This window comes from Alternaria burnsii, assembly GCF_013036055.1.
Source record: "Alternaria burnsii strain CBS107.38 chromosome Unknown 746, whole genome shotgun sequence".
Lineage (NCBI taxonomy): Eukaryota > Fungi > Ascomycota > Dothideomycetes > Pleosporales > Pleosporaceae > Alternaria > Alternaria burnsii.
In genome coordinates this window covers 2,456,349-2,479,270 of record NW_024066109.1, presented here as the reverse complement: position 1 = coordinate 2,479,270, position 22,922 = coordinate 2,456,349, and the positions used below count along the sequence as shown (strand labels likewise).

The 22,922-nt window shown below is 49.5% G+C and overlaps 6 protein-coding genes across 6 annotated transcripts; 3 read left to right on the top strand and 3 right to left on the bottom strand.

Moving 5' to 3' along the window:
• Window positions 1-1,223: 1,223 nt before the first annotated feature.
• GT037_003388 (uncharacterized protein) lies at window positions 1,224-1,760 on the bottom strand (the record flags this gene model as incomplete). Its single annotated transcript, XM_038928435.1, has 1 exon — window positions 1,224-1,760. The coding sequence occupies one exon, from the start codon at window positions 1,758-1,760 to the stop codon at window positions 1,224-1,226; it is 537 nt and encodes a 178-aa protein (XP_038789713.1).
• A 1,619-nt stretch (window positions 1,761-3,379) lies between these two features.
• GT037_003387 (uncharacterized protein) lies at window positions 3,380-6,603 on the top strand (the record flags this gene model as incomplete). Its single annotated transcript, XM_038928434.1, has 3 exons — window positions 3,380-3,998; window positions 4,045-5,753; window positions 6,241-6,603. The coding sequence occupies 3 exons, from the start codon at window positions 3,380-3,382 to the stop codon at window positions 6,601-6,603; spliced, it is 2,691 nt and encodes an 896-aa protein (XP_038789712.1).
• A 272-nt stretch (window positions 6,604-6,875) lies between these two features.
• On the bottom strand, window positions 6,876-12,646 carry GT037_003386 (amine oxidase; the record flags this gene model as incomplete). Its single annotated transcript, XM_038928433.1, has 5 exons — window positions 6,876-7,383; window positions 7,429-7,834; window positions 7,893-8,437; window positions 11,106-12,169; window positions 12,221-12,646. 5 exons carry the CDS (start codon window positions 12,644-12,646, stop codon window positions 6,876-6,878), a joined length of 2,949 nt encoding a protein of 982 aa, XP_038789711.1.
• Window positions 12,647-14,879: 2,233 nt separating this feature from the next.
• On the top strand, window positions 14,880-15,327 carry GT037_003385 (uncharacterized protein; the record flags this gene model as incomplete). Its single annotated transcript, XM_038928432.1, has 2 exons — window positions 14,880-14,923; window positions 14,976-15,327. 2 exons carry the CDS (start codon window positions 14,880-14,882, stop codon window positions 15,325-15,327), a joined length of 396 nt encoding a protein of 131 aa, XP_038789710.1.
• Window positions 15,328-17,590: 2,263 nt separating this feature from the next.
• Window positions 17,591-19,309, bottom strand: GT037_003384 (sugar transporter; the record flags this gene model as incomplete). Its single annotated transcript, XM_038928431.1, has 4 exons — window positions 17,591-17,960; window positions 18,015-18,523; window positions 18,572-19,128; window positions 19,180-19,309. The coding sequence occupies 4 exons, from the start codon at window positions 19,307-19,309 to the stop codon at window positions 17,591-17,593; spliced, it is 1,566 nt and encodes a 521-aa protein (XP_038789709.1).
• Window positions 19,310-19,857: 548 nt separating this feature from the next.
• Window positions 19,858-22,497, top strand: GT037_003383 (beta-glucosidase precursor; the record flags this gene model as incomplete). Its single annotated transcript, XM_038928430.1, has 3 exons — window positions 19,858-19,975; window positions 20,020-20,626; window positions 20,682-22,497. 3 exons carry the CDS (start codon window positions 19,858-19,860, stop codon window positions 22,495-22,497), a joined length of 2,541 nt encoding a protein of 846 aa, XP_038789708.1.
• Window positions 22,498-22,922: the final 425 nt, after the last annotated feature.

Sequence of the window (22,922 nt, the reverse complement as noted above, 5' to 3'; positions counted from 1 at the left end):
TCCCCAGACATACTTTCGGTCAGTTGACCATGTCGACATGGTACCTGCGCCCCCGGATCTTCTCGAAGCATGCACAGAACGTGCTGCCTCCTGACTCGGCCCGCCTCCACATTTGATGATGGTGTATTAGAGGTGATGTGCTACCAACGGGTACTAGGCAGTGTACTCCGGTTGCCGAGCAGGGTCCTGGGTCTGTGCCGGTGGCTCTTGGTGCAGTACAAGCTTGGAATGTCTTGACGTCGTTAGAAGCGAACGCAAGATTGAGGCTGACTAGAGACGGAGGGGTACTAGATCGCCTCGACTTCATATATGAACATTGTCGCGTCCATGGCGGTCGGTCGGTGCAGCTGCAATGGTACTTAGCGCAGATGAGGGTTCGGTGGGCGGGTGGTTCGTGGGACGTGGTTGGGTAGAGTCTAGAGAAGGCGGAGCTCGGTCGCTTTGGCCCTTAGCGCGCTCCAACACAAGCCTTCGCATGTGCCTCCACCTCAGCATCCTTCCGAGCCATACAAGCTCCTTTGCGCTGCGACATCTTCATTCCAATGTTTTTCGACGTCGCGATGTATGTGGCGCCCCCACAGAGCGAATACCTACAACCCGGTTCAGTAGATGAAAACCGGGCTCAACGCTGGTTTACGAGGTTGAGTTTCCCGGTTCACCTCGGGCGGTTTAATCTATTGCGTTGCGGCATGTATATTGCTTGCGCTGCCGACCAAGAAGTCTCATGACGTCGCATCATTCGCCGCATCATCTATGGCCTGGAGATCTGTGGCCCTGGGACGAGCAAGTTGTTGCTCAATCGGCTGCTTGATGCGCGTCTGCAGTTTTCGGCACGGTCGTATATCCAGTCGAAATCGGCACAAATATGCGGGTTTCCAACGCAAATGACCCTTGCAGCAATGTGCACCGATAATCTGTCGCTCACTTTCGCACCACCGCCCATCACTGTCGCCAGTGTCACGTCGCGCATGACTCTTGCAGATGGAAACAGTCACACTCAGAGCATGACATTACGCGCCCCTCTAGCTTCTTCATTCCCTGGTAGTCTCTTTGACCTCTATGCATCTGGAGTGCCATTTTCCCAAGTTTATGCACATGTCTCGCAACATACCTGTCAAATTACAGATCTTTGATTGCCATAAAGGGGTAGAATATGTGCTGTACTCAATCTGAAAGGGTCCAGGAACATATATTCTGTCTGGAGTTGTTCCTAATATCATGTCTCATTTTGTCAATTTAGCATCAGGCATCAGCTCCTTGTTAGCTACCGATCCGCCAAACACTCGTTCCTTGAGCTTCCACCCATCTGCTGAAAGAACCAATCGGTTCATCGTCGTGACTCCGTTCCAGAGTGCTGGTAAACCTTCCGTGTCCTCCTTACACTGTAACACAGTGCCCTTGACCCCCTCGGTGTCGTCTGGCCATGCGTAGCGGTAGAGGTAGTTATGGTAGCGCACCAAGACGCCACCGGTTTCCTTGTCTCGGTCTACGATATGATTGGAAGCGTGCTGATGAACACCAGGTATGGAAGGAGGGAATACCTTTCTGAAAAATTCGATGATAGCCTCATGTCCGTAGAGTGTACCGTGGACATGCAAAACTTTCGCATCTGGAACAAAGGCTTGTAGGATTTTTGGTGTATCCCATTCTTCAAAGAGAAAGTTGAGTCGATTGACAGAATCGATGGCGGAGCTTCGCTCATCGCCCGAAACGTTCATAGATGTGTAGGGAACTATTGGGGGCAGGGATTGGGTAGACATAATGCCGATCGAGATCGTGAATGTGTGGTATGGATGCTGAGTGTAGAAAAATGTGTTGCTGGCCTTGTATGTTTGTTATAGTAGGTGCATCCCTTCTTATAGGACGCGATTGGCAAACACTGTAGGTTTAGTTGTTCTGTCCTACGCGTTGGAGATCGGGGCCGTTATTGAGCATCTCATTAAGCTTCCCCGCATCTTTTCGATCTTCGTACAGACACAGAAGCCCTTCACTGAGGTTAGCAATTACTCATCACACCGTCTGTGCCGACGCAACACTGGGAGACATCCTCTAGCTTAGCAGAGTTAATGAGTGATAAAGAATGACTGCGATGCTGCCGGAACCTCGGTCAACCCGCGAGCTTCATGATGGAACTTCCGAGGTAATCCTTCCGTACTTGAGAAAGCGAGGTTGTATCCAGACATCCAGACTCGGGTGGTCGCAGTTGTTCAATGTCGTTTCGCCGGAATCTCAATGATATGAAGCAGATACCTAGTGGCTAAGCGATTGTGCAGTTTGAACACGGTGTGCGATATGTTTTCTGGTGCAAGTTCATGTGTGTATCACAGCACTACGAGGCAGCAGAGCTGCCGTCCACGAATAAAGCAACGATAAAAAAGCGGGGCCTCTCTACCCTGCTAGCACGAAGGCTTCGTACGATTGGCTGTCTCTTTAGCGAGCTTGGTGTAAGTTCATGACGTCGGTGGAACATCCACATCTTTGTAGACTGGATTTGACAATGGATGATCGCCATGCTGCGTGCCCAGCTATATGTTTGGATTCAGGTTTCCAGTTCTACGACCATTTCATCGCTTCTTGGGGTATTACATAGTATTAACAGCATATGTGCGGTCATACGTTTTCGGTATTCGAAACGGTAGACAAGTAACGCATCTGGTCAGGAAGGGTAACTGATGTCTTTCAGACGTCTGGCATTGTCAACGAGCGGCGTCTGTTGACGGGCTCACCCACCTGACCACGTTACGGTCGTCTAAAAACTTCTAAACAGTACACAAGCTCGTTCCAAAAGCGTGCGCAATTGAACCTCGAGTCGCACTTAGATCGCTCGTGGGACGGGCAGGTAAACCAAGTGCGGGGTGACGACCTCGGGAGGGTGCCTACGCCCGTGCGCGCCTGCACCATCTCCTTAGTACACCTTGAAGCTCATACAGGCTGCCTGCACATGGAGTCCTGGTAGAAGCTCAGAGATAATGAGCCTGGGTACCGCTGCCTCCATCGAGAGGGAACATACACGCCGAAGCCTTGCGCTTCGCTTTGACGAATCATTTCAAGGATTGCGATCATCGGGTATGAACGTGACAATAGGAATTGTATACCGGTCGAGTAATTTTTGCGTTGACACAACCTCGAAATAGTGGCGCACCGGACATGCTATAGCGGGGGCTATTTCTCAGCCTTCCTCGCTCGATAACGCAGCATCCTCGCTTTTTATCTTTCTCACTCCCTATGACCTCACATTAAAACTCCTATTGTCTGATCATCCTGATCTTCAGAAGCTATCTAGTGGCAGTGCTACCTTTCTGCGTCAATGCCATCTTGAGGTTGCATAATACCAGTCCTCAGCCTGCGTCAGCCTTACACGCCCACTTTACCGACAATCATGGCCGATATAACCTCGCATACACTGCAACTCGAGCAGACCTCACAAGATGAACAGAACGTGTACGAGAGACATGCGCTCCCTCCGAATACAAACACCATACGAGTACTCGACGTACAACCTATTCCCAAAGACGCTATCGAAGGCACACCTGTCAATTGTACTTTGCGCGTTATCCATCTCGATCGCGAACCCGACTTCACGGCATTGTCGTACGTGTGGGGCGACCCGGAACATAACCGCAGCATCGTATGTGATGGTGTTCTGTTTTCGGTTACCGAGAACTGCTACTCAGCTTTATGGCACCTGAGTAAGAAGCTCCAGGGACTGGTAATCTGGGTGGACGCAATATGTATCAATCAAGGAAATAACAGCCAGGAAAAAGAGTGGCAAATTCCTCTCATGGGAGACATATACACCAAGGCCCGGCAGGTGTACATATGGTTGGGTCGTGGGGATGATAGGTCTGACCGAGTCATGAGATACATGTCGAGAGGCGGACTCCGTACATTTGTTCGAACAGCGCCGGACGAAACGCCACGATACCGACCTTATGTTGCAGCTTTGCGTTCTTCTTTTGCTGGGTTGAGTTTCGGATATCACCCACTGCCGTTGCGGCGTAGGCAGCCCCCTATCTCTTGACTGTATCAAGCTGATTGTCAAAGAAAACAAGAAGCCTGTGCTAGCTTACGTTTCACGCCGGGTGCAATATGTCAACTGGTATGATATTATCTACGTTCTCGACCGGCCGTGGAGAGGTCGAGTTTGGACTTATCAAGAAATCCTACTAGCTTCACACCCCGTAATGGTATGTGGATCTGAACATGTTGAGTGGTCGGATCTTGAACGGGCGCTCCTCTTATTGCGGAGTACTTCTGGGTCAAACTTCCCAAAGGTCATCATCACATGGGAGAATATCGCCTTCGATAGGGGCAAGATAAGTTCCGTTGTTCGACCTGCCGAGCCTAACGTACTACATTCTCTACAAGAGCACGAGGGGGTTGTAAAGAAAGTCCTCGCAGCACGACGGACTCTCAAGATTGCCTGGGTCTGTTTTGTGCTGGCATGTCTAACAGCAGCCCTTCTGGTCGGTATTGTCGGTATCTGTTCTACGCAAGATCCCAAACTGAGAATCAGTTTTCGTTTTGGACCCATTACCGAACTGGTGTACATGTTGTTGACTATTGGTGCAATTCCTGGAACAGTCTTATACGCAGTGATAGAGGTGCGCGACTTGTATAATCCCTTTCGACGCGACCTCGATGACACTGGGTCAGATGTCCTGGTGGGCGCTCTATATCAGAGAGCAGCTACAAACCCAAGGGATATGGCATACGGTATATGGGCCATTCTGCCCAAGCTTGGCGCAACTGTTCTTCCAGAACCCGCGTACGATGCCGATGATGGGACGCAAATACCTTTGGTCTACTGGCAGCTGACCGTGAGTCTGCTGCAAGTGACTGAGAACTTGCGGATACTGTTTATAGCTGCTACGCGAAGACTGCAAAACACTCCGTCATGGGTCCCGGATTGGTCTACCTTCAAGAGCAACACGTGGCGAGACTTGCCAGGATTTCCTGGTACTGATCTTCTCCGGGGACATCCACGTATTTCGTCTGAAACGAAAGAGATGGTGAAGAAGGAACGTGCTCATCAACGGGTATCTATAGACCCTACTAAGCGTATTCTGACGGTGCTTGCCGAAGATACTGGAGCCATTTGCGGCTGCGTATCCTTTCAATCAACGAGCAGAACTTTCGAGGCCTTTGAAAGAAACTCCCATTTGGAGAATATGCGAGTGATGCTTCAGTGGGCAAGTTGGGCCGAGAACATCGGATGCAAGGTTTCGGGTTTCTTTTTCCCGCCCCAAGATCAGGAACTAGCCCTCGAGGTTACGCCCCTTAGCGCTGGGGCTCCAAGGCCAACCAAGAGAGAACGAACACAATGGGGAAAACTACTTGCTCAGCGAAGGAGGGACAGATTGAACATATATCTTACTCGCTGGATGGACGGAGTAAAAGTGCCGAGATGGTTTTTCAGATTCATGTCAACTCAGATATATATGTGTACCTTGTTGGCGGAATTGAAGAGAAAGATCTGCTTTGTCAGCATCTCCAACGAACCAGGAAACTTCTGCCTCCTCGTTTGCTCGGCAGAAACACAAGTGAGTGATCAGCTGATTCGAATTTGCGGACTACCGAGCCCAATAGTCGTACGCAAACATGGCGAGCTGGCTAATTCGGTGGACATCATTAGTCCCACTGCACTTCAGGGTCAAGGTTGGAGCAGAAAGTCGCAGGGCAGGAACGATGGCAGCGAGATTAGTCTGGAAAACCAGTTTGTTGAGTATCATATACACTTAGAGCTAGGTAATGTAAGCCTCAATCGTGTAAATGGCGGCAAGTAAGCCGGTTCAATATCGTTGCGTATGCTATCTCCAGACTGCATGCAGTCTATCGGCACTCATTCTCCAATTACGTGCCAAGGTTCAATGCCATACTGATATCGGATTGTCATCTGGGGTGCCAAAACACTATCTTGGTACTCTACGCTTCTTGATTGCGTTCTTTCAAGTCCCTGAAGACTAGGAGAAAAGGCGCATATCGATACATGTCATCGGCCACTTGGTAGCTGATAGTTGGCGAAAAGTTGGCGAAAGTCTCGATTCCCGTTTCCGCAACATCGACAGGAATAACGATTCATCAACCTCCATACCTAGGAGACCGAGGTCGAATCCTCACGGCTACCAATCTCAAGACAGGGTCGTAGAATGATATCCATCCCTCAACGATGGTCTCAGTGAGGGTAAATTAGATGGACTCAAATCACTCCGCAGCGTACCCAATCTCGTTCACATCTAGGAGATATTCGGCTCTGAGGAGCACGAAGGTTACTCTGCATGGATTGCATACGGACAAAGCAAAACAGCTAACATACTATTCGCTGTTCACTGGAACACACTCTTCTCACACGAGGGTATCTTTGCTTTCGCGCTGCACCCTGGAGGCGTGGAGACTCGAGCAGCGGACGAGGTGTCGGGCATGATGGCCAAAGAGCGAAAGGCAGAATTCCCAGATCCATTCGAGAAGACCATTAACCAAGGTGCTGCGATCGCGTTAGTAGCTGCGCTAGATCGAGAGTTAACGCCGGAAAAAGGCGTATACTTGAGTGACTGTCAAGTCACTGATGTGCCGCCGTATGCAGATAGCAAAGAAAAGACATAGAGATTATGGGAGTTGAGTGAGGAGCTTGTCGCAGAGAAGCTTGGAAGAGCCTTGCAGCTTGATTAGCAGATACATGAGCCATCGATAAAAATGGAAACTTCAGCTCTTGTGTAGTGCTAGATCCAAAGCTCTGTGACCTCGCTACCACAGCGTATGCGTATGAACCAAGACGGCACCAAAGTAGATTGAACATCATCGAGACTGAGGTGCACTGAATATCTTTGAAGGCGATAGATTTGTTGTGCCAGAAGTGAAATGCTTATGCATATGACCTACATGACTAGCACGTTAGATAATTGAGGAAGACAGGCGGTCCAGCGTCCTCTATGCCCGCGCGCCCATATGTTTTTGAGGCTCTGTATCGCAGTAGAAACATTTTGAAACTGCGTACGGAAGTGAACCAGTTCCATGCGGTGCACAAAGAAATCCCGTTGACCTTGATCGGTCGAAGCTGCTCCGGCGACAAAGTATACCCAGACTAGTGCGTGAGCACCACGAGTGTCAGGCAAAATCTGCGATACCATACCAATGAGCTGCTGAATAGAATGTGACTGGATCGATTCATGTAAAGTTGAGTTTGTATCGGCGTTGGCCGCGGATCGCATGTATATGTCGCATGCGGAAACGAAACATTGCCGTATCAGATCCGCAAGGCGTCGATCATCACTGTTCTCTGCGAGATGCGGATATGCCAGCCAGCTCATCAGAGATTCTGTGGCTTTCATCGTCGTCAGTAGTCCCACTTCTTCGCCAAGCAGTGGTACCCCAAGCAGCTCAAACCTATCACGTGTTAGAAGCAGTATCGTAATCCTCTAGGTTACATACAGTTGAGTCTGCGCTTGCAAAAATTTCAGTAAAACAGAATTGGCGTCTCGGCCAGGATTGCTCAAGGACAAGCTGAGCAGCATCTGGATGAGGAAGCCATAATCCGCACTCCCCGTTACTGTCTCGCCTACTAGCAGCACAATCAGAGTCGCCCACGTGAACTTATTGAACACTTTTTCCGCAGACTGCTGCAAAGAGTCACTGCGCAGTCGTGAAATGACAGCGGCACGTTCAGCTTCAGCAGCTTTCTGGAGTTCGGGTCGCTGACGACTGAGATGTTGCGTAGCGACAACACTCACTGCCCGACGCAAAACTTCATCCTCGATTGCCATTGGAAGCACTAGAGATCTATAGCCATTCGTGTCGTCATCAAGCACGACCATGACCGGAGCGACGACATTGGAGACTGTGTTGAGGTCAGTGGGCGACGCCTGAGACTTGATTTAGGATAACCATCAACATACAATATGAGAAGAGCATCCGTAATGTTGGGGCTACCGGTGCGATCCAAGGAGCGACATGGCAGTGACGGGAATACGCAGTCACAAGCGAATCTTCACTTCTGCAGATGTCGTCCGCTCGGGTGTTACCTTGTTGATCGGTTCTGGTAGGCTCTAGAGAGTTTTCTCTTGAATTACTGTCGTCTGGTGGTTCTTGTCGTGCATCTGGCGTTGGGTTTCTCGGGTCTTTCGTCCCAATGCTTCCGTTCGCATTGCGTTTCCTCTTTCTAGCTCTGTCTTCACCCGGCCAGACTAGTGCTGCTTGGAACCTGGTATTATCTGGCAACTTCTGACAGTCACCATCTCCTTTGGTCGTGGGAATCCTGCAGTTCTTGAGCCGGCCCCTTCTAGCCACTCCTTCAGCAAATCGAATCCTGCTAAGTCCAGAACACTCGATACCCTTCTTCGCACATTTGAGGCAGGATGGCTCGGTCCTGTCGCAGACGACCCTACGGCGTGAGCACTGGAAACAGCCTCGCCCTTCTTTTCTATTTGCTGCTTCGGGCATCCTTTTACCTACGTCTCAGATCGATAGGGTAGATAACTTCGTAGATTGGCCACGACGTAGGCTCACGGCTATCGCAGCATCTCACCTGCTCTGAGCCTTATGCACTAACATTCATCGAGATTGTACTGTGCTTGTAGTGCTGGCATGTCTGCAACGTGTGCGGCTTGGCGAAGGCGCGTTTAGCAGGAGTGGAAAAAGATACTTGTATGGCTGCGCGAAAGCGTAAGCCGAGGTCGGCGCTTGCTGATTTTGCTACAGCGCTACAGTGCCCGTGCGTCAGTTGAGCACCAACGCCAGTTGAGCACCCCCAACAACTCAATATAGTCAACAAAATGAGGTTGTAGAGCCACCACAAATCGTAATAAAATTGCGCAAAAGTAGATTTATACTATATACAGGCCTACGAAACTTTTAGCTTATTTAGATATTTTTTTAGATAGCGTTATAGGGCGGTCTCGTCGACTACGCGGCGGAGCAGCTAGTGCAACCCGTGCGGCTCCTACCATAGTTGTAGCAACACCACCACGCTTTTAACGCTTTATAGCTAGCTTATAAGCTTTTGAAGCTTTACGCTTACCTAATTTAGGTAATTGTATAGCTTTGGCAGCGTCGCGGAGGCTTCTACAATGCTCCCTTTCGGCTTTCTCTGCGGCCTTCCGCTTTCTAGTCTCCTCCCAACCCTTCTCCCGCTCTACACGCCTCGCAGCTTTAAGCTTTGCCTCACAATCGCGAGCCGCTTTACTTGCCTCAGCTTGCTTAGCTTTTTAAAGCTTTTCAAGCTCGGCTTATTATTATTATTGTATCTTATTATCCTGAACTCGTTTAACGCTTGTTGGTGACCACCAAACAGCTCCACTATGATACTCAGGATGATCCTCAAGCTGTAGGGTATAGGATTTGGTTTCCCGCCTCTTCTTAATAGCTAGGGACTGCCTGAGGCCTTAGAGTTCGCCGTAGAGGAGTATATTTTAAGCTGTAAGGTGGTGTAAACTTTGTTAAAGCTTCTTAACCTCTTTACTGCTTTAATCCCTCACCTCCTGATGTATAATTAACTTCAGCTTAAGCTAATTCTTAGCGGAGAGTATAGAGCTTAAACTGGCTTCTAAATCTGACCTCTTCTTAGCAAACTTGTTAAGTACAACTGCTGGGTTGGGTGGGTGTATACTAGTTGCTTTAAAGGACCTCTTAATAAGGAGAGGTTTGAAAACCTTGACCTAGGACCTCTAGAAGAGCGGGAAGAAGTCTCTTTTGGTTATATTGAGTAATTCTTAGCAGTTTTAAAGGTATTAGGTTAGCTCTTTTGAGTAAGCGTTTGCTAAAGGTTTAAACATCACTACATTAAGTAGTTAAAGTGTATAGGTAGCGTGAGGCAGGTATACAGCTAACAGGATCTTGTAATCGTAACAATAATTAATAAAGTCTATTGTAACATGAGATCTATGGCCGTCAAGAAGTAGTAATTAATACCTAGTTGAAGCATACTGCTAGGTTTCTCTTTCGAACACCTCCTTAAGCCAATGTAATCCGATATTGTTGTTGCTCTAGCTGGAGGGCGACGACGTAGTAAAGACTGAGTAGTTTCCTGCTTGTACAGTATTAACCTAGCTGGTTTGTATAGCTCCGTTAGCTGCCTTAAAGATGAGAGAAGGACTCAAAACGCTCCTATCCGAATAAATATAAGCCATAACAGTAATCTACTCACTTAAGCCATCCTTAAGCGGTTAGCGTACCCCCTTTTTTATATAACGTGCCTTAGAGAAGATACGCTTTATTCTGCTAATCCTTCTAAGTTAAAACCCCTTTTCGTCTATATTAAATATATAGGACAGCTAGACGTCGTACTCCTCTATCTTTTTAATTAAAAGCTTAAAGTACAAGCTATACTTAGCTCCTGAATCAGCGTTGTAACAAAGTTTACTTAACCCCTTGCTGTACGCTAAGATAAGAAAGTTAGGATGACGCTAGAGAAACTAGGTAACCTAGGTTTCTGAAACCTCTTTTCTAGCTAAGTCTGTAGCAAAGCGTTGTATTATCTCTCTTAAAGGTGGCAAACGTCGTTCAGTAAGCGTATTAACGTATTGTAGAAGCTCTTTTTCGTGTTGTGGATGGAGGGAGAGGTGGCGTACGCTATAGGCCTTAGTTTCGCCGCGGTGTCGTCTCATCAACGTCATCTGTGCTATACTATACTTTTTCGCGATTGCTTAGTACGAGAAATTATCTCCTAGTTCTCGCGATTTAATTTCTGCAATCGCTTCTTGAATCAGATCTATATTAGTTAAGTTATGACGCGTTGAAGTTTTGTTGTTGAGCTGGTGGGGGTGCTCAACTGGCGTTGGTGCTCAACTGACGCACGGGCACTGTAGCGGCCTTTTCCATATCTGGCTAGCCTCCAGATGTCCTCTTCTATTAGCATATGGCGCATGGCTTAATGTGAGTATTCTGAATCGGTATGAGTACGACATATTCAAATGCGTCCACTGAAATACCGCACTACTTGACTTCTGAGATGGTCAATTGAGCTACATCCTCAATGTGCACATGGTCTACCCGGCTACCTTGTGTGTGCATGCAAAGAAAAGTGAGTACATTCTGAGCGCAGAAGAAGGTTTGTTGATGACTGGGAAGGACGCTTTCGTATTCTACAGAAACTATACATCATCCCTTCTTACAAACTGCTCTTTCCACCATGGTCCAGTGACTCCATCAATTCTCTTCGCACTTCGAAAGCAACCCTCGTGCCTTCTTCAATTGCACCGTCGATGAAACTCCTCCAGCCAAGTGCCCAATCTGAGTTGGCAAACAGCACATTTCCGTGCCTCTCCCGCACATGGTCCAGATGTTTCGCGAGGAAGCCAGGAGATGAGAAAAACCACGCACCCTTTGCAAACTCGTCTTTCGACCAGTTGTGAAATACTAATCTCTCAATGTTAGGCTGGTCTTTCTGCTGCACAAACATGTTCGTAACTGCACGCTTAGTTGCGTCAATGTCCTCCTCAGGGTCGATATGTTTGTTGCTACCGCCAAAGCAGACAATGTGTGTATTGCCTGCGGGTGTTGTTCCGTCGCCAATGGCATACATGAGCTCGTTGTGCGGATATGCAACGCCTGTCCAAGAGCGGAGATTCTTGTTTGAAACCTCTGCGTGAACTTTGACGCATTGATTGACATGACCTGTTGCAATAGCCTCTGTTTTTCCAGCACAAAGCGGCGGATCGAAAGTCACCTCGCCCAAGACGTTCAGAGGTATTGCTGAGATCAGTCGCGCTGCGTGGTACCGGCGGCCATCCCGTGTCGTGACTTGCACCTTTCGACCCGTATCCTGAATGTTGCTCACCGGGCTGTTGAAAGCGTATGCGAGACGCTTCGTTGCAAGTGCTTCCTGGAAAAATTTGATTGCGAAGCTCGATTGTCCACCCTTGAACTTCCAGGTGATAAGCATGTCTATGCAGCCTGCGTAGGTGTAGCCACAGATGGCCCACCAATGCATGAATTCGAGAAAGCTTGTTGTCGCGAGAGTGGCCCCGCTACATAACAGGACGAAGGATTCGACAGCGGCACGCTCCTGTGGCGATAGTGATAATGCAATCTCATCGATGCGATCTTGAGCGGAGAAATCGTCAAGGTGCGTCGCATTGGCCACGTGGAAAATGTCATAAGGTAGAGGAATCACGTTTCTCCCATAAGCTCCGTCTATGTTCGTGAACTTATTCAGCGCTGCAATGAGCAGTGCATCCTTGATTTCATCAGTACGTGGCTCTTTCTATAACAATTTCTTGGAACAGACCTCCTCGTCATGACTCATGGTAGAGCCTTCAAGCCCAATATTCAATTCATAATGATTGACACCGTGTGAGAAGTCAAACGACTTCTCCACGTCGTTCATCATCTGATATCTTACGATCTCTCTCCAAGTGTTCGATTGTCCCCAGTGCACCCATGTACCTCCCATCTCAAAAGGGTAACCTTCGATGTTTGATGACCAGGATCGGCCGCCAATACGATCCCGGCCCTCCAGCAGCAGCACTTTCAACCCTTCGACTGCGGCGTTGCGCGCGGCTGTGAGCCCGCAGTAGCCGGCGCCAACAACGATAACATCGTGAAACTCTTCCGAGTCCGAAAGGTTCGTGGAAGGTGTTATGACGCCGAGGGACGGCACGCCAGCTTTGAGGCCGTCTGTTGGCGTCCATGTGTAACCATCGCGAGAATTCATATTTCAACGAGAAGTAAATCAATGAGACGACGTGCTAGCAAGCGGTGTAGGGTCTTTGGGGACTATCGCGCTTAAATAGCATTTCTTCACATTGCCAAGTGTGTCAAATCGTGTTGATGATGACTATCTCTGGGAACCATTATCAGGCGGAGTGAAGCTTCCATTTTGAGGCGTTAAAGTGAGAAGGCGATAGTTGCCGCGCTATCGTATGCAACAGAAAAGGTCCATGCTCGGGCTATTGTGAAAAACATGTGAGCCTATGCTATAATGATGATCATTTGTGGGACGATCACTCAGCCTCAGCGTCGCTGAGCAGGGTGTTCCCTCGATCTTGTAGTGTCGTACTACTGGTCGGCTCATCGCTGGCGAATACATTCAGTATGCGGTGGGGTAGCCATACCAAGCTAACCTGTCCTGGGTCTAGCAGTTTCTCCGATTAACAACCTAATCGGGACTGAGCGTGTCAGCGCTTCTTCTTGGCAATGTCTCCCTTTACATGATGACGGCCGTGCACGATACATTGAAAAAAAAATCTACCACTCGCTGATCAGGAATGCGAAAAGGAAACCAGTGAGCTGTAACAGCCCTAGGGCCGTTGGAAGAAATGGTTGGGGGATTGGTGGGTGAGCCTGAACTTTGAGGTATGCCGAGCTTCGGGGGCGGTGGATCAGATTCCGCGACTCTCTGATTGATGAGTGCCGCAAGGGCGCATGGCGAAGTTCAAAACCAAGACTTGCTCCGTGTATGAATGCGACATATGAGCTGCTATCTCTAAGGCGGTCTGAGGTTGTTGTTGTTGCTTTGAGTGCTGACTCGGAAGCGGCTGCTCGCCGCCCAAATTTCGAAGATTTCATGGTCGCGCTCCAACACACCCAGACACAGCGGAGCCTGACGACCTCTTTTGGCATATCTGATGGAACGCAGCACACGAGCGCGCAAAGTCACCTCAATTGGGATTTGTTCACTTGCCTTGGCATGCTGACATGTCCCGGTGCTGGTCGTTTTCGCCAACAAGGCTATCTTACTGACACTAAGAGACAACCCTAGAACCATTTTCTTTCCTCCTTGATGGATTTATACCGGAGCATGCTCCGACAAGGTAGCGCGCTCCTTCACATATTATAGCCAGAAACAGCGAAACTGGCAGCGCACTCCAGTGCGAAGCCAAAACACCGAGCATACCATCCTTGCGCCCAATAACTCAGCTCCACGCAATGCGGAGCGCCTCAAATCAGACTTCCCTCCGCTCGAGTAGAGCATATGTCGGATCTGTACGGGGAAACGGGGAGCTGTGATCGCCGCTAGATCTACGCGCTAACTATCCTAGGATCGTATCACTAGGCTGCGGGACTCCTTCCGTAGCTGCTACCCTGGTGGCTATACCTACCACACTATTAAGTGGAAGTTTAAAACGAGGCTACGACAGTAGGTATTCTAATAGGGCGCGATTGATGGCCTATATATGGTCAGTAAGAACGCGCTTTGTCTGTACCGTACGTACAATCCTTACCATCCTTCGTCCGTGTCGCCGAAGACGGTATGGCGCTTGACATCATCCCTGCAACCACTGTGGTCACTGTGACCTCGGTAATGCTTGCGCTTTCCTGGGCTACCGCTATCCTTCGACTATTTGTTCGTAGATTTATCAGAAGCCTGGGTGCAGATGATTTGCTGATGGTCGTGGGCTTGGTAATGAAAAATGTCACTTTCCGTCCGATGATCCACATCTGACAGTACCTAGATTTTATTCTCACTTTCTGTATCTTGCTCTATCGTATCCATCTCCCATGGCATCGGCAGGCCGGACAAGAAAATAGATTACAATTCCCTGATCGTGGGTGCCAAGGCACGTCTCAAAATAACATGGCTCTTTACTTTTCGAGCTGACTGAATACAGTGGTATTGGATTTTTGGACTCTTTTACGCGCCGGCAGGACTGGCTATCAAGTGCAGTATCTGTGCTAGCCTGCTCCGCTTCGCGAAAAGCAGGGCCTACAAGGCGATACTCTACACGGTAATGGCCCTAAGTATCGCAGCGACGATCACCGTAACTGTGGCATTGCTTTCACGGTGTACTACAGTCGCAGCTAATTGGGATCCTACGGCCGGAACCTGTAGCAGCCCCGACGTCCTTAGGGCTATTACTTTTTTTTTATCAGCCACGTCCATCGTGTCGGACTTAGCCTGCGCAATTCTGCCTGTATTCGTCTTATGGGATGTGCAGCTCCAACTGATGGCAAAAATCGGCGTCCTTTGCCTATTTGCCTTGGGTTTTCTGTAAGTACACAATTTGTAAGTTGTATGTTTAGCTAAACTGACGTATGTATAGTGCTAGTTTTGCAACGATCATCCGCCTTGTATACTTCGCTTCCAACACTAGCACCAAGGACTACCTAAATAACGCTGCCACTCTGGGCATGTGGACGTTTGTGGAATTAGGCATTGGCATAGTAGGCAGCTCTATCGCCACTTTGAAACCCCTGTTTCGCAAGTCACTGTTCAGCAGTTGTTCATCACAAGCCGGACGACCAAGTAATATGGGTGGTTCGGCTCAGTCGCACCAGCTAGACGACTATACGCATAGCTATAAGTCTGCACGTATTTCAGCACTTAAGCAAGAAGAGGCAGAGTACTCTAAGAGGACGTCGGATGCGGAAAGCCAAATACGTATGCTAGAATAGACAGATCGAAATTCAGAGATAAACGTCTATAGCCTAGCTGTTCCAACGTGTTACAAGGGTCGGGAGGTGCTGACGCGGGTCGGTCTCTAGGGCGAGAGGATGTGACATTGAAATAGTGCAGAGCTACATCAAGAGTTCGATGAGCAGAAAATTTGAAGAGATGAGAAGGATCTGCGAAGCTGCATCGGCTAACGACATTTCTTTTGCCTTGAAATACTCGGGGCGTGAAGGGAATACCATCCATCCTGCTCAAGCATTTATCGACGAACATGGAGCCATCAAGATGGATTGAAGGAACATCAAGCCTATCCGCGCGGAAAGAACCAGCTTGAGCTTCACTTCTCAACGTCATCAACGATCATGTTGTGGGCAAGGTTGGAATGCTCAACTGTTAGGAGCACTCGCAACCGCTCGTCAGGTTTCATACCTAACCTGAGTTGTTCGAAGCTGAATTGAGCACACTCTTCCTGGGCAGGGATGGCTTGATATTTGTCCCTTCCTGGACCATGGGATGAATTTTCTATGTAGGGGACTAGTGAACTGTGGCTGTGCCGTTGTTTACTAGTAGTGGATCTTCCAGCAGTGATCAGCTGAAAGACATCCGGTCACCTAGTCGGTACGATGGATAAGAGTAGTCAGGCTCAAGCGGGCGCATACCAGGCAGATTCAAGAGACTATGTGGACGCGTCAGCGATTGCTTGTGGAGGATGCATTATGAAAGCCGCATGCACCTCATTCTGTACACGGATGTGCCTTGCGTTCAGGGTGTTGGGTGCGTCGATTAGTGGAGAACGTGGTGGCGTGGTGTGGTTCTAGGTTTACCGCAGCCGATCTAGGTCCTGCTCGGTGCTATTTGCCAAGCTATCGTTTGTGTGATTTTTCCTGCGCGGAGCTCAGGAGAGCCTCTCAAACTTCCGCTGGCTTATCGCAACCTAGTCACTTATTTCTTGGCCTCGCTGTCGCACATCAACTTACGTCTGCGCTCTGCGCTCCGTCTACCCCTCCTTACGCTCGCTTGTTCTGCCCCGTGCTTGTCTTGAATATTAGAGCTCTATCGGCACTAGCACACGCACGTCGAGTCGTTGCGCCTGTCGCGCCACAGAATACAAGGTCGAACACCTCGTTCCCGAACAGTCTCCCTGCAGAGAACGCTGCGGCGTTTAGATGTTGAGGATCTCACGAAGAGCCCGTAATTTTACTGACTACTAGAATTCAACTTGCCTGTCCTTTGAGGCTTTATAAGCAGTCTGGTATGACTAACCTCGCCCTACTATGTCTCCATATTATCTAACTTCTTTGCCGCATACTTAGCTTTGAAACCTCCTTCGATAATTGCCTCTAGTAGGCATAGTGAGTATTGGATTGACAAATTGTCTGGTAGATGATGGATCTTTCACCTAGGAACCTTTACTTGGCGTGTTGAGTGAGTAATGTTAATGTTGGATGCTGATACCTTGTTGCAACAGAAAAGATCTTTAAGATAGGTTAAGACAGATCTAAGGATGATTTATATGACTGAAATGAAGTGAATCAATTCGAGATTGGGCGCTAGATACTTGAGGCTTTATACACTATGACGCATACACTAGAGCGCGAACGATTACACGTAACGAATCTGGCAAATGCGAATTTATGCAGAAAACTAACACTAGAAATCTAGAAGCGAAGGCGGAATCCCTGGCCTGTGGCGTGCTTGTAATCTCTATGAAGATGCCTACTAGTTAACACTCGGACTCTTATATGCAGCTGACAACATCTGCCTGTTGTTAGCAATTAGGCCCCCAACAACAACCGTACTTGATGATTACAATTGATTCTAGGCCCTCCTTTACTTCAATCCGTCAAGAGCTAATGTCCTCTGCTACACTTAGCATACGTGAGCAATATCTTGCATTGAAGATGTAACCACTCTAGAGCCCTTTCCACAGAAGTCTCGGTACTGGCACGATGACTGAGAGAAGGATGTTATAAGCAATAATAATGACTGGTGGCATTGCACAGCTAGCGGCTACAACCCGAGTACGAACTTCAAACGGCATCAGCGTAGTTTTCTATGGATGCTATGCTGCATGTAAGCACCTTTTGTCTAGACACAAATTATCATTTCACGGATATGATGACGAAATTTAGAATCTAAAACATACGGTCTGGACAAGGACATCAAGAGTCATACACGCCGATCTACCCAAAACCCCTCACCAAGCACTGCGATCCTGATCAAGCTTCTCTAGAGAACAGAAAGCCTTCGGATAACACTCGGTATTCAAACACTCTCCTCATGCGCAGTCATGATGTTGTTGTTCTTCTTCTCCGAGATTGAAGCCACGCTTGATGCCCCTGCAGTCATTTCCTCAGATGAAGATGCTGCATCATCGCCATCGAATATGACTGCCATGTGCTCCAGAGTGTACCCACGGGTTTCTGGGTAGAAGAAATACACGGTGAATCCCATTGCGACAAGTACGACGATGAACACAAAGTAGTACTTCCAGGCAATCGCTCCGAGGGCGATAGGGTTTACAAAGGTGTTGAAGAATTGAGCGATTACTACCGCGATCCAGGTGACAGTCAGGCCGTGAGATCGGAGCCTATATGGCCAGATCTCGCAAGGATAGGCCGTCAGAAACGGCGTCCTATGTCACGCCAGTCAGTATGGTGGTTTATTGAGGCATTGAAGTGAGACTTACAGAGCAATATCATAGCCAGCAAAGAAGATGAATAGGAACGGTATGACAGCAATACCAGTAGGGGCGCTTCCAGATTCTGCGAATGCACCGCTGAGAGCCGTCACAAGTATGTACGCGACAAGCATCACGCCAGCTGAGGCTAGGAAGAGTGGGCGACGTCCAAGTCGGTCGACACTAAGTGCAGCTCCTACTGAGAAGAGAAGATTCCACACTTGCAGCAGACCAGCAATCAATGTCTGGTGGGTGACACTCGTTATGCCTACAGTTCTCAAAACAATCGCCAGGTAGTACGAAACAACACCGTTGCCGCACCACTGAGAGAAGATTCCGAGAGACACCGATATGAACAGGCGGCGCCGATTGCCTGCTGTCTTGAACAGCTCTGTGTAGCTTGCATTGTCCAGTGTTGACTCGAGACGGATAGCAGTGGTGATTTCGACCATCTCATACTCGACTAAAGCCGATGTGGGGTTGCCGCCAGCATGGTATGTTGTCAAAATTGTACGAGCCTGCAATCGGTTATTAGGGCAGTCTAATCATGCCGTCTAGTGACTTACCTGTTCACTTCTATCAACAGACACAAGCCAGCGAGGGCTCTCAGGTGTCATCAGTAGTCCAGGCAGTGCGACCAGGGGCAGCAGCAACTGCAAGATAGATGGAATCCGCCACGCCCAGTCATTTTCGATACCACGGGTGCCAAAGGTAACAAAAGCTGCAATAGTGCCGCCCACATAGTACCCGCACATGAAGAGAGCGCTCAGGATGCCTCTGTAGATCGGATGAGAGATCTCGTTGATGAGGAGAGGAGCAGCGTTTCCAAACCATGCTGAAGAGCAACCAACAAAGAATCGAGATAGCACGAATGCAGTCTCTGCATCGCTCAACACGACCAGGGAGCCTACGCACAGAAAGATATAGCCAATGTATACACCGAGCTTACGCCCGTACTTGTTGGCAACCAACGCAGTCAAGGGGTAGGACAGACCCAGCCCAAGCCAGTAGACGGCATTCAAGAAGCCCAACCAAGCACCTGTTGGCGTGTTCATGAACGATTCCCATTGAGGCAGTGCCTGTAGTCCGTTCATGAGACTTCCGTCATAGCCGTTGGCAGAGGCTGGACATGTGTTAGTGACACTAAATGATAGGGGGCATTAGAGCTACTTACAGAACATCGTGAGGGACAAGATGCAGAAGTGCAACTTGATGAGATGTGATTTTGTGTACCATGGCTTGCTGTCAGGCAAGACAGCCAACAAGCCATCATCGAGTCCATTCTGCGACTTGGAGGTAGCCATGACAGCGTAAAAGGGGCTATTGATGCTCTGAGGGCTAGAGAACGTGATGCTGGTCGGTCGATTGTCCACACAGCTTAACCTTTTATAATAAATCTCAGATGAACAAGGCCAGGTCAAGACTATCACGATACAGCGTGTCGGTTAGCTACCGTGACCCCTAAACTATTGCCGGAAGTGTGGCTGCGCACGTGGAGTCCCCAAAAATTGGAAACGCGCTAGTTTGTGGAGGTGCTCGATTTTTGCGGAGTAGCGCATCGGTGAAAAATAAAGTTTCTAATAGCGCGTGCTTTCCGACTGGACTTACACGGAGAAATAGGAGTCGTCATTTCCCCGATAGCCTCCGCGCGCCAAGCGCGACCTCCGACCGACCCGCTGCTGCTAACGCACACATCAAGGTAGTACCCATGAACTGCGTCAGGTATGCGCCGAAAGCTATTTGTTTGGTCGGACAATGTCGTGGTTGTTGAACGGCATCTATATACCGAGGCCTTGTCGTGGTTGCGGGTGTCAGCCAGTCCACTCCTTTCAACTCTCGAACCTCCAGCGCCATGACGCCTTCCGATGACGAGAACACAAGTCAAGAGCATGCGGCTCCGTTCGCACCATTTGACATCGAAGAAGTGCTTCTGCAGCTGACCATTGATGAGAAGGTGTCGCTTCTCTCAGGTAGGACGTCTGTGAAACTTGAAATGCGTCGCTCATAACAATAGGCAAGGATTTCTGGCACACGCGCGACATACCTAGGCTTTTGATTCCTTCCATACGACTATCAGATGGTCCAAACGGCATTCGAGGTACCAAATTCTTTGGCAGCGTACCTTCTGCATGCCTTCCGTGTGGCACGGCCATCGGCGCTACGTTCGACTCCGATCTGGTCGTCGAGATTGGCCATCTACTCGGCGATGAGGCTCGAGCAAAAGGAGCGCACGTCGTTCTCGGTCCAACGATAAACATCCAACGAGGACCGTTGGGTGGTAGAGGATTCGAGTCTTACTCGGAGGATCCTTACCTATCTGGCAAGCTTGCAGCAAGCTACATTAATGGGCTCAAGGATAAACACATAGGCGCTGCGGTCAAGCATCTTGTTTGTAACGATCAGGAACATGAACGCATGGCAGTCAATACCATCATCACTCAACGTGCGCTGAGGGAGATCTATCTCCTGCCGTTCATGCTCGCGACGCGGCTCAGCAACCCAGCAGCGATCATGACTGCCTACAACAGAGTCAACGGCGTACACGTCGCGGAAGACCGAAGCATTCTGAAAGACATACTCAGGAACGAATGGCGGTGGGACGGACTCTTCGTGAGCGACTGGTAAGACTGCCTTGTCTCTTCCATACACTTGTTGCGCAGTTCTGACAGCTTTCAGGTTTGGCACATACAGCACAAGCGAAGCAGTAAACGCCGGTCTTGACCTAGAGATGCCCGGCCCATCACGATGGCGAGGACCGGCGCTCGTCCACGCGGTCTCAGCCAATAAGGTTCTTCCCCCTGAGCTCGACGAGCGAGTGCGTGCGGTCCTCAAGCTTGTCAAAAAGTCTGCACAGTCGGGTATCCCAGAGAATGCACCAGAGACTCAGTTGAATCGACCAGCTGATCGACGTCTTCTCCGGAAAGTAGCCGCAGACTCAATCGTGCTCCTTAAGAATCAGGATAATATCCTTCCATTCTCTAGCGATCGCAAGATTGCGGTCATCGGCCCCAACGCCAAGATTGCTACCTACTGCGGCGGCGGTAGCGCATCACTGAATGCATACTCCACAACCACACCATTAGACGGTATTCGATCGCTTGCGAAGGGCGGTGTAGGTTTTGCACAAGGCGCATATGCTTTCCAGATGTTGCCTGAACTTGGCAAAGAGCTCACCGTGGACGGGAAACCCGGTTTCAAGCTGCGCTTCTTCAATGATCCGCCGACAAACGTGGAGAGGACTCCACTTGAAGAACGGATATTGCACGACTCCAACATCTTCTTCCTCGATTATGATCATCCAGATCTCAAAGAAATTTGGTACGCTGAGACTGAAGGTGTCTTCGCTCCAACTCAATCCGGCACCTATGACTTCGGTCTGTGCGTGCATGGGACAGGAAGATTGTATATCGATGACGAGCTTCTCGTCAGCAACGTTGAGCACCAGAGGCCTGGACCTAGCTTTTTAGGTTCTGGAACTCTCGAAGAGACTGGATCGAAGACTCTCATTGCAGGAAGATCGTATCGAATTACCGTGCAATGGGGGTGCGCAAAGACAAGCACAAGGAAGACACCTGGCACGGTGGACTTTGGTCATGGTGGTTTGCGTTTCGGTGGTTGTATACGCCAGGACCCACAGGAGTTGATTGATACCGCAGTACGTCTTGCGTGCGAGGTTGATCAAGTGGTCATTTGTGTTGGTCTGGGTCCTGAATGGGAATCTGAGGGCGATGATCGCGTATCAATGGATCTTCCGCCGAATACAGATACGCTCGTGGAACGAGTCCTCGAAGCTAACCCGAATGCGGCTATCGTGGTTCAGTCCGGTACACCTGTTGCAATGCCCTGGAGTGACAAAGCAAAGGCAATTTTACATGCGTGGTATGGTGGGAATGAAGGCGGCAACGGTATTGCGGACGTCCTCTTCGGTGCTGTGAACCCCTCGGGAAAGCTTCCCCTGACTTTCCCCCGCCGATTGAAGGATAATCCGACGTATCTAAACTATCGCTCCGAGGGTGGCCGTGTGCTGTATGGCGAGGATGTTTACGTGGGCTACCGTTTCTACGAGCAGACCGAAGTGGCACCATTGTTCCCATTCGGCCACGGCCTGTCCTACACGAACTTCGCTCTGTCCAATCTCAAGCTTGATATGGACACAGATACCGACCGGCTAAGCGTGCGCTGCACTGTGAGCAATACGGGCTCCAGAGCTGGCGCTGAAGTCGTGCAGGTTTACATTGAGCCGATCTCACCACCTATTCGTCGGCCGTTGAAGGAATTGAAGGGCTTCGCGAAGCGCCACATTGAAGCAGGCCAGAGCGCCGAAGTGATTGTCGAGATCGACGTTCTTCGGGATACAAGCTTCTGGGAGGAGAAGGAAGGAAGGTGGTGTAGTCATGCTGGAATGTACAACGTCCTTGTTGGGACGAGTAGCGCTGGCTGTCATCTATCGGGCTCGATCGTATCGCCCAAAGCTAGGTACTGGCTGTCGTAAATCAAAGTAAAAGATCATCTTGCAAATAATGTCATTGCTGCTCTCGTCGGTGCTGTTCCGTTCTCCAACGTGATTGAAAGTAACTCAGGTATCGGCGCAACTGAGAGCGATCACTGACATGCATGAACGAGCAAAACTTTCCTCTATGAGGTCTCTCTGTGATCTTCTGTCGGCTGATGTTGTTAACGACATGACGTAAATGCGAAATGAAGCACTCTAGGCATGAACGAGGACCGAAGTGCCGAGGGCACGTCTGGCGCTTGTTTAGGGCCTTGGCGAGCGCGTCCCAGCCCAGCGCGACCCGCATCATCAAACGCACATGGTTCTCATGTCTTCGCCGCTCAACAGTACGGTTAATCCGCAAAGCACACGACCACCGCGCGCGTGCGATACATGTCGGACCAGGAAAACGCGTTGTGACCTGG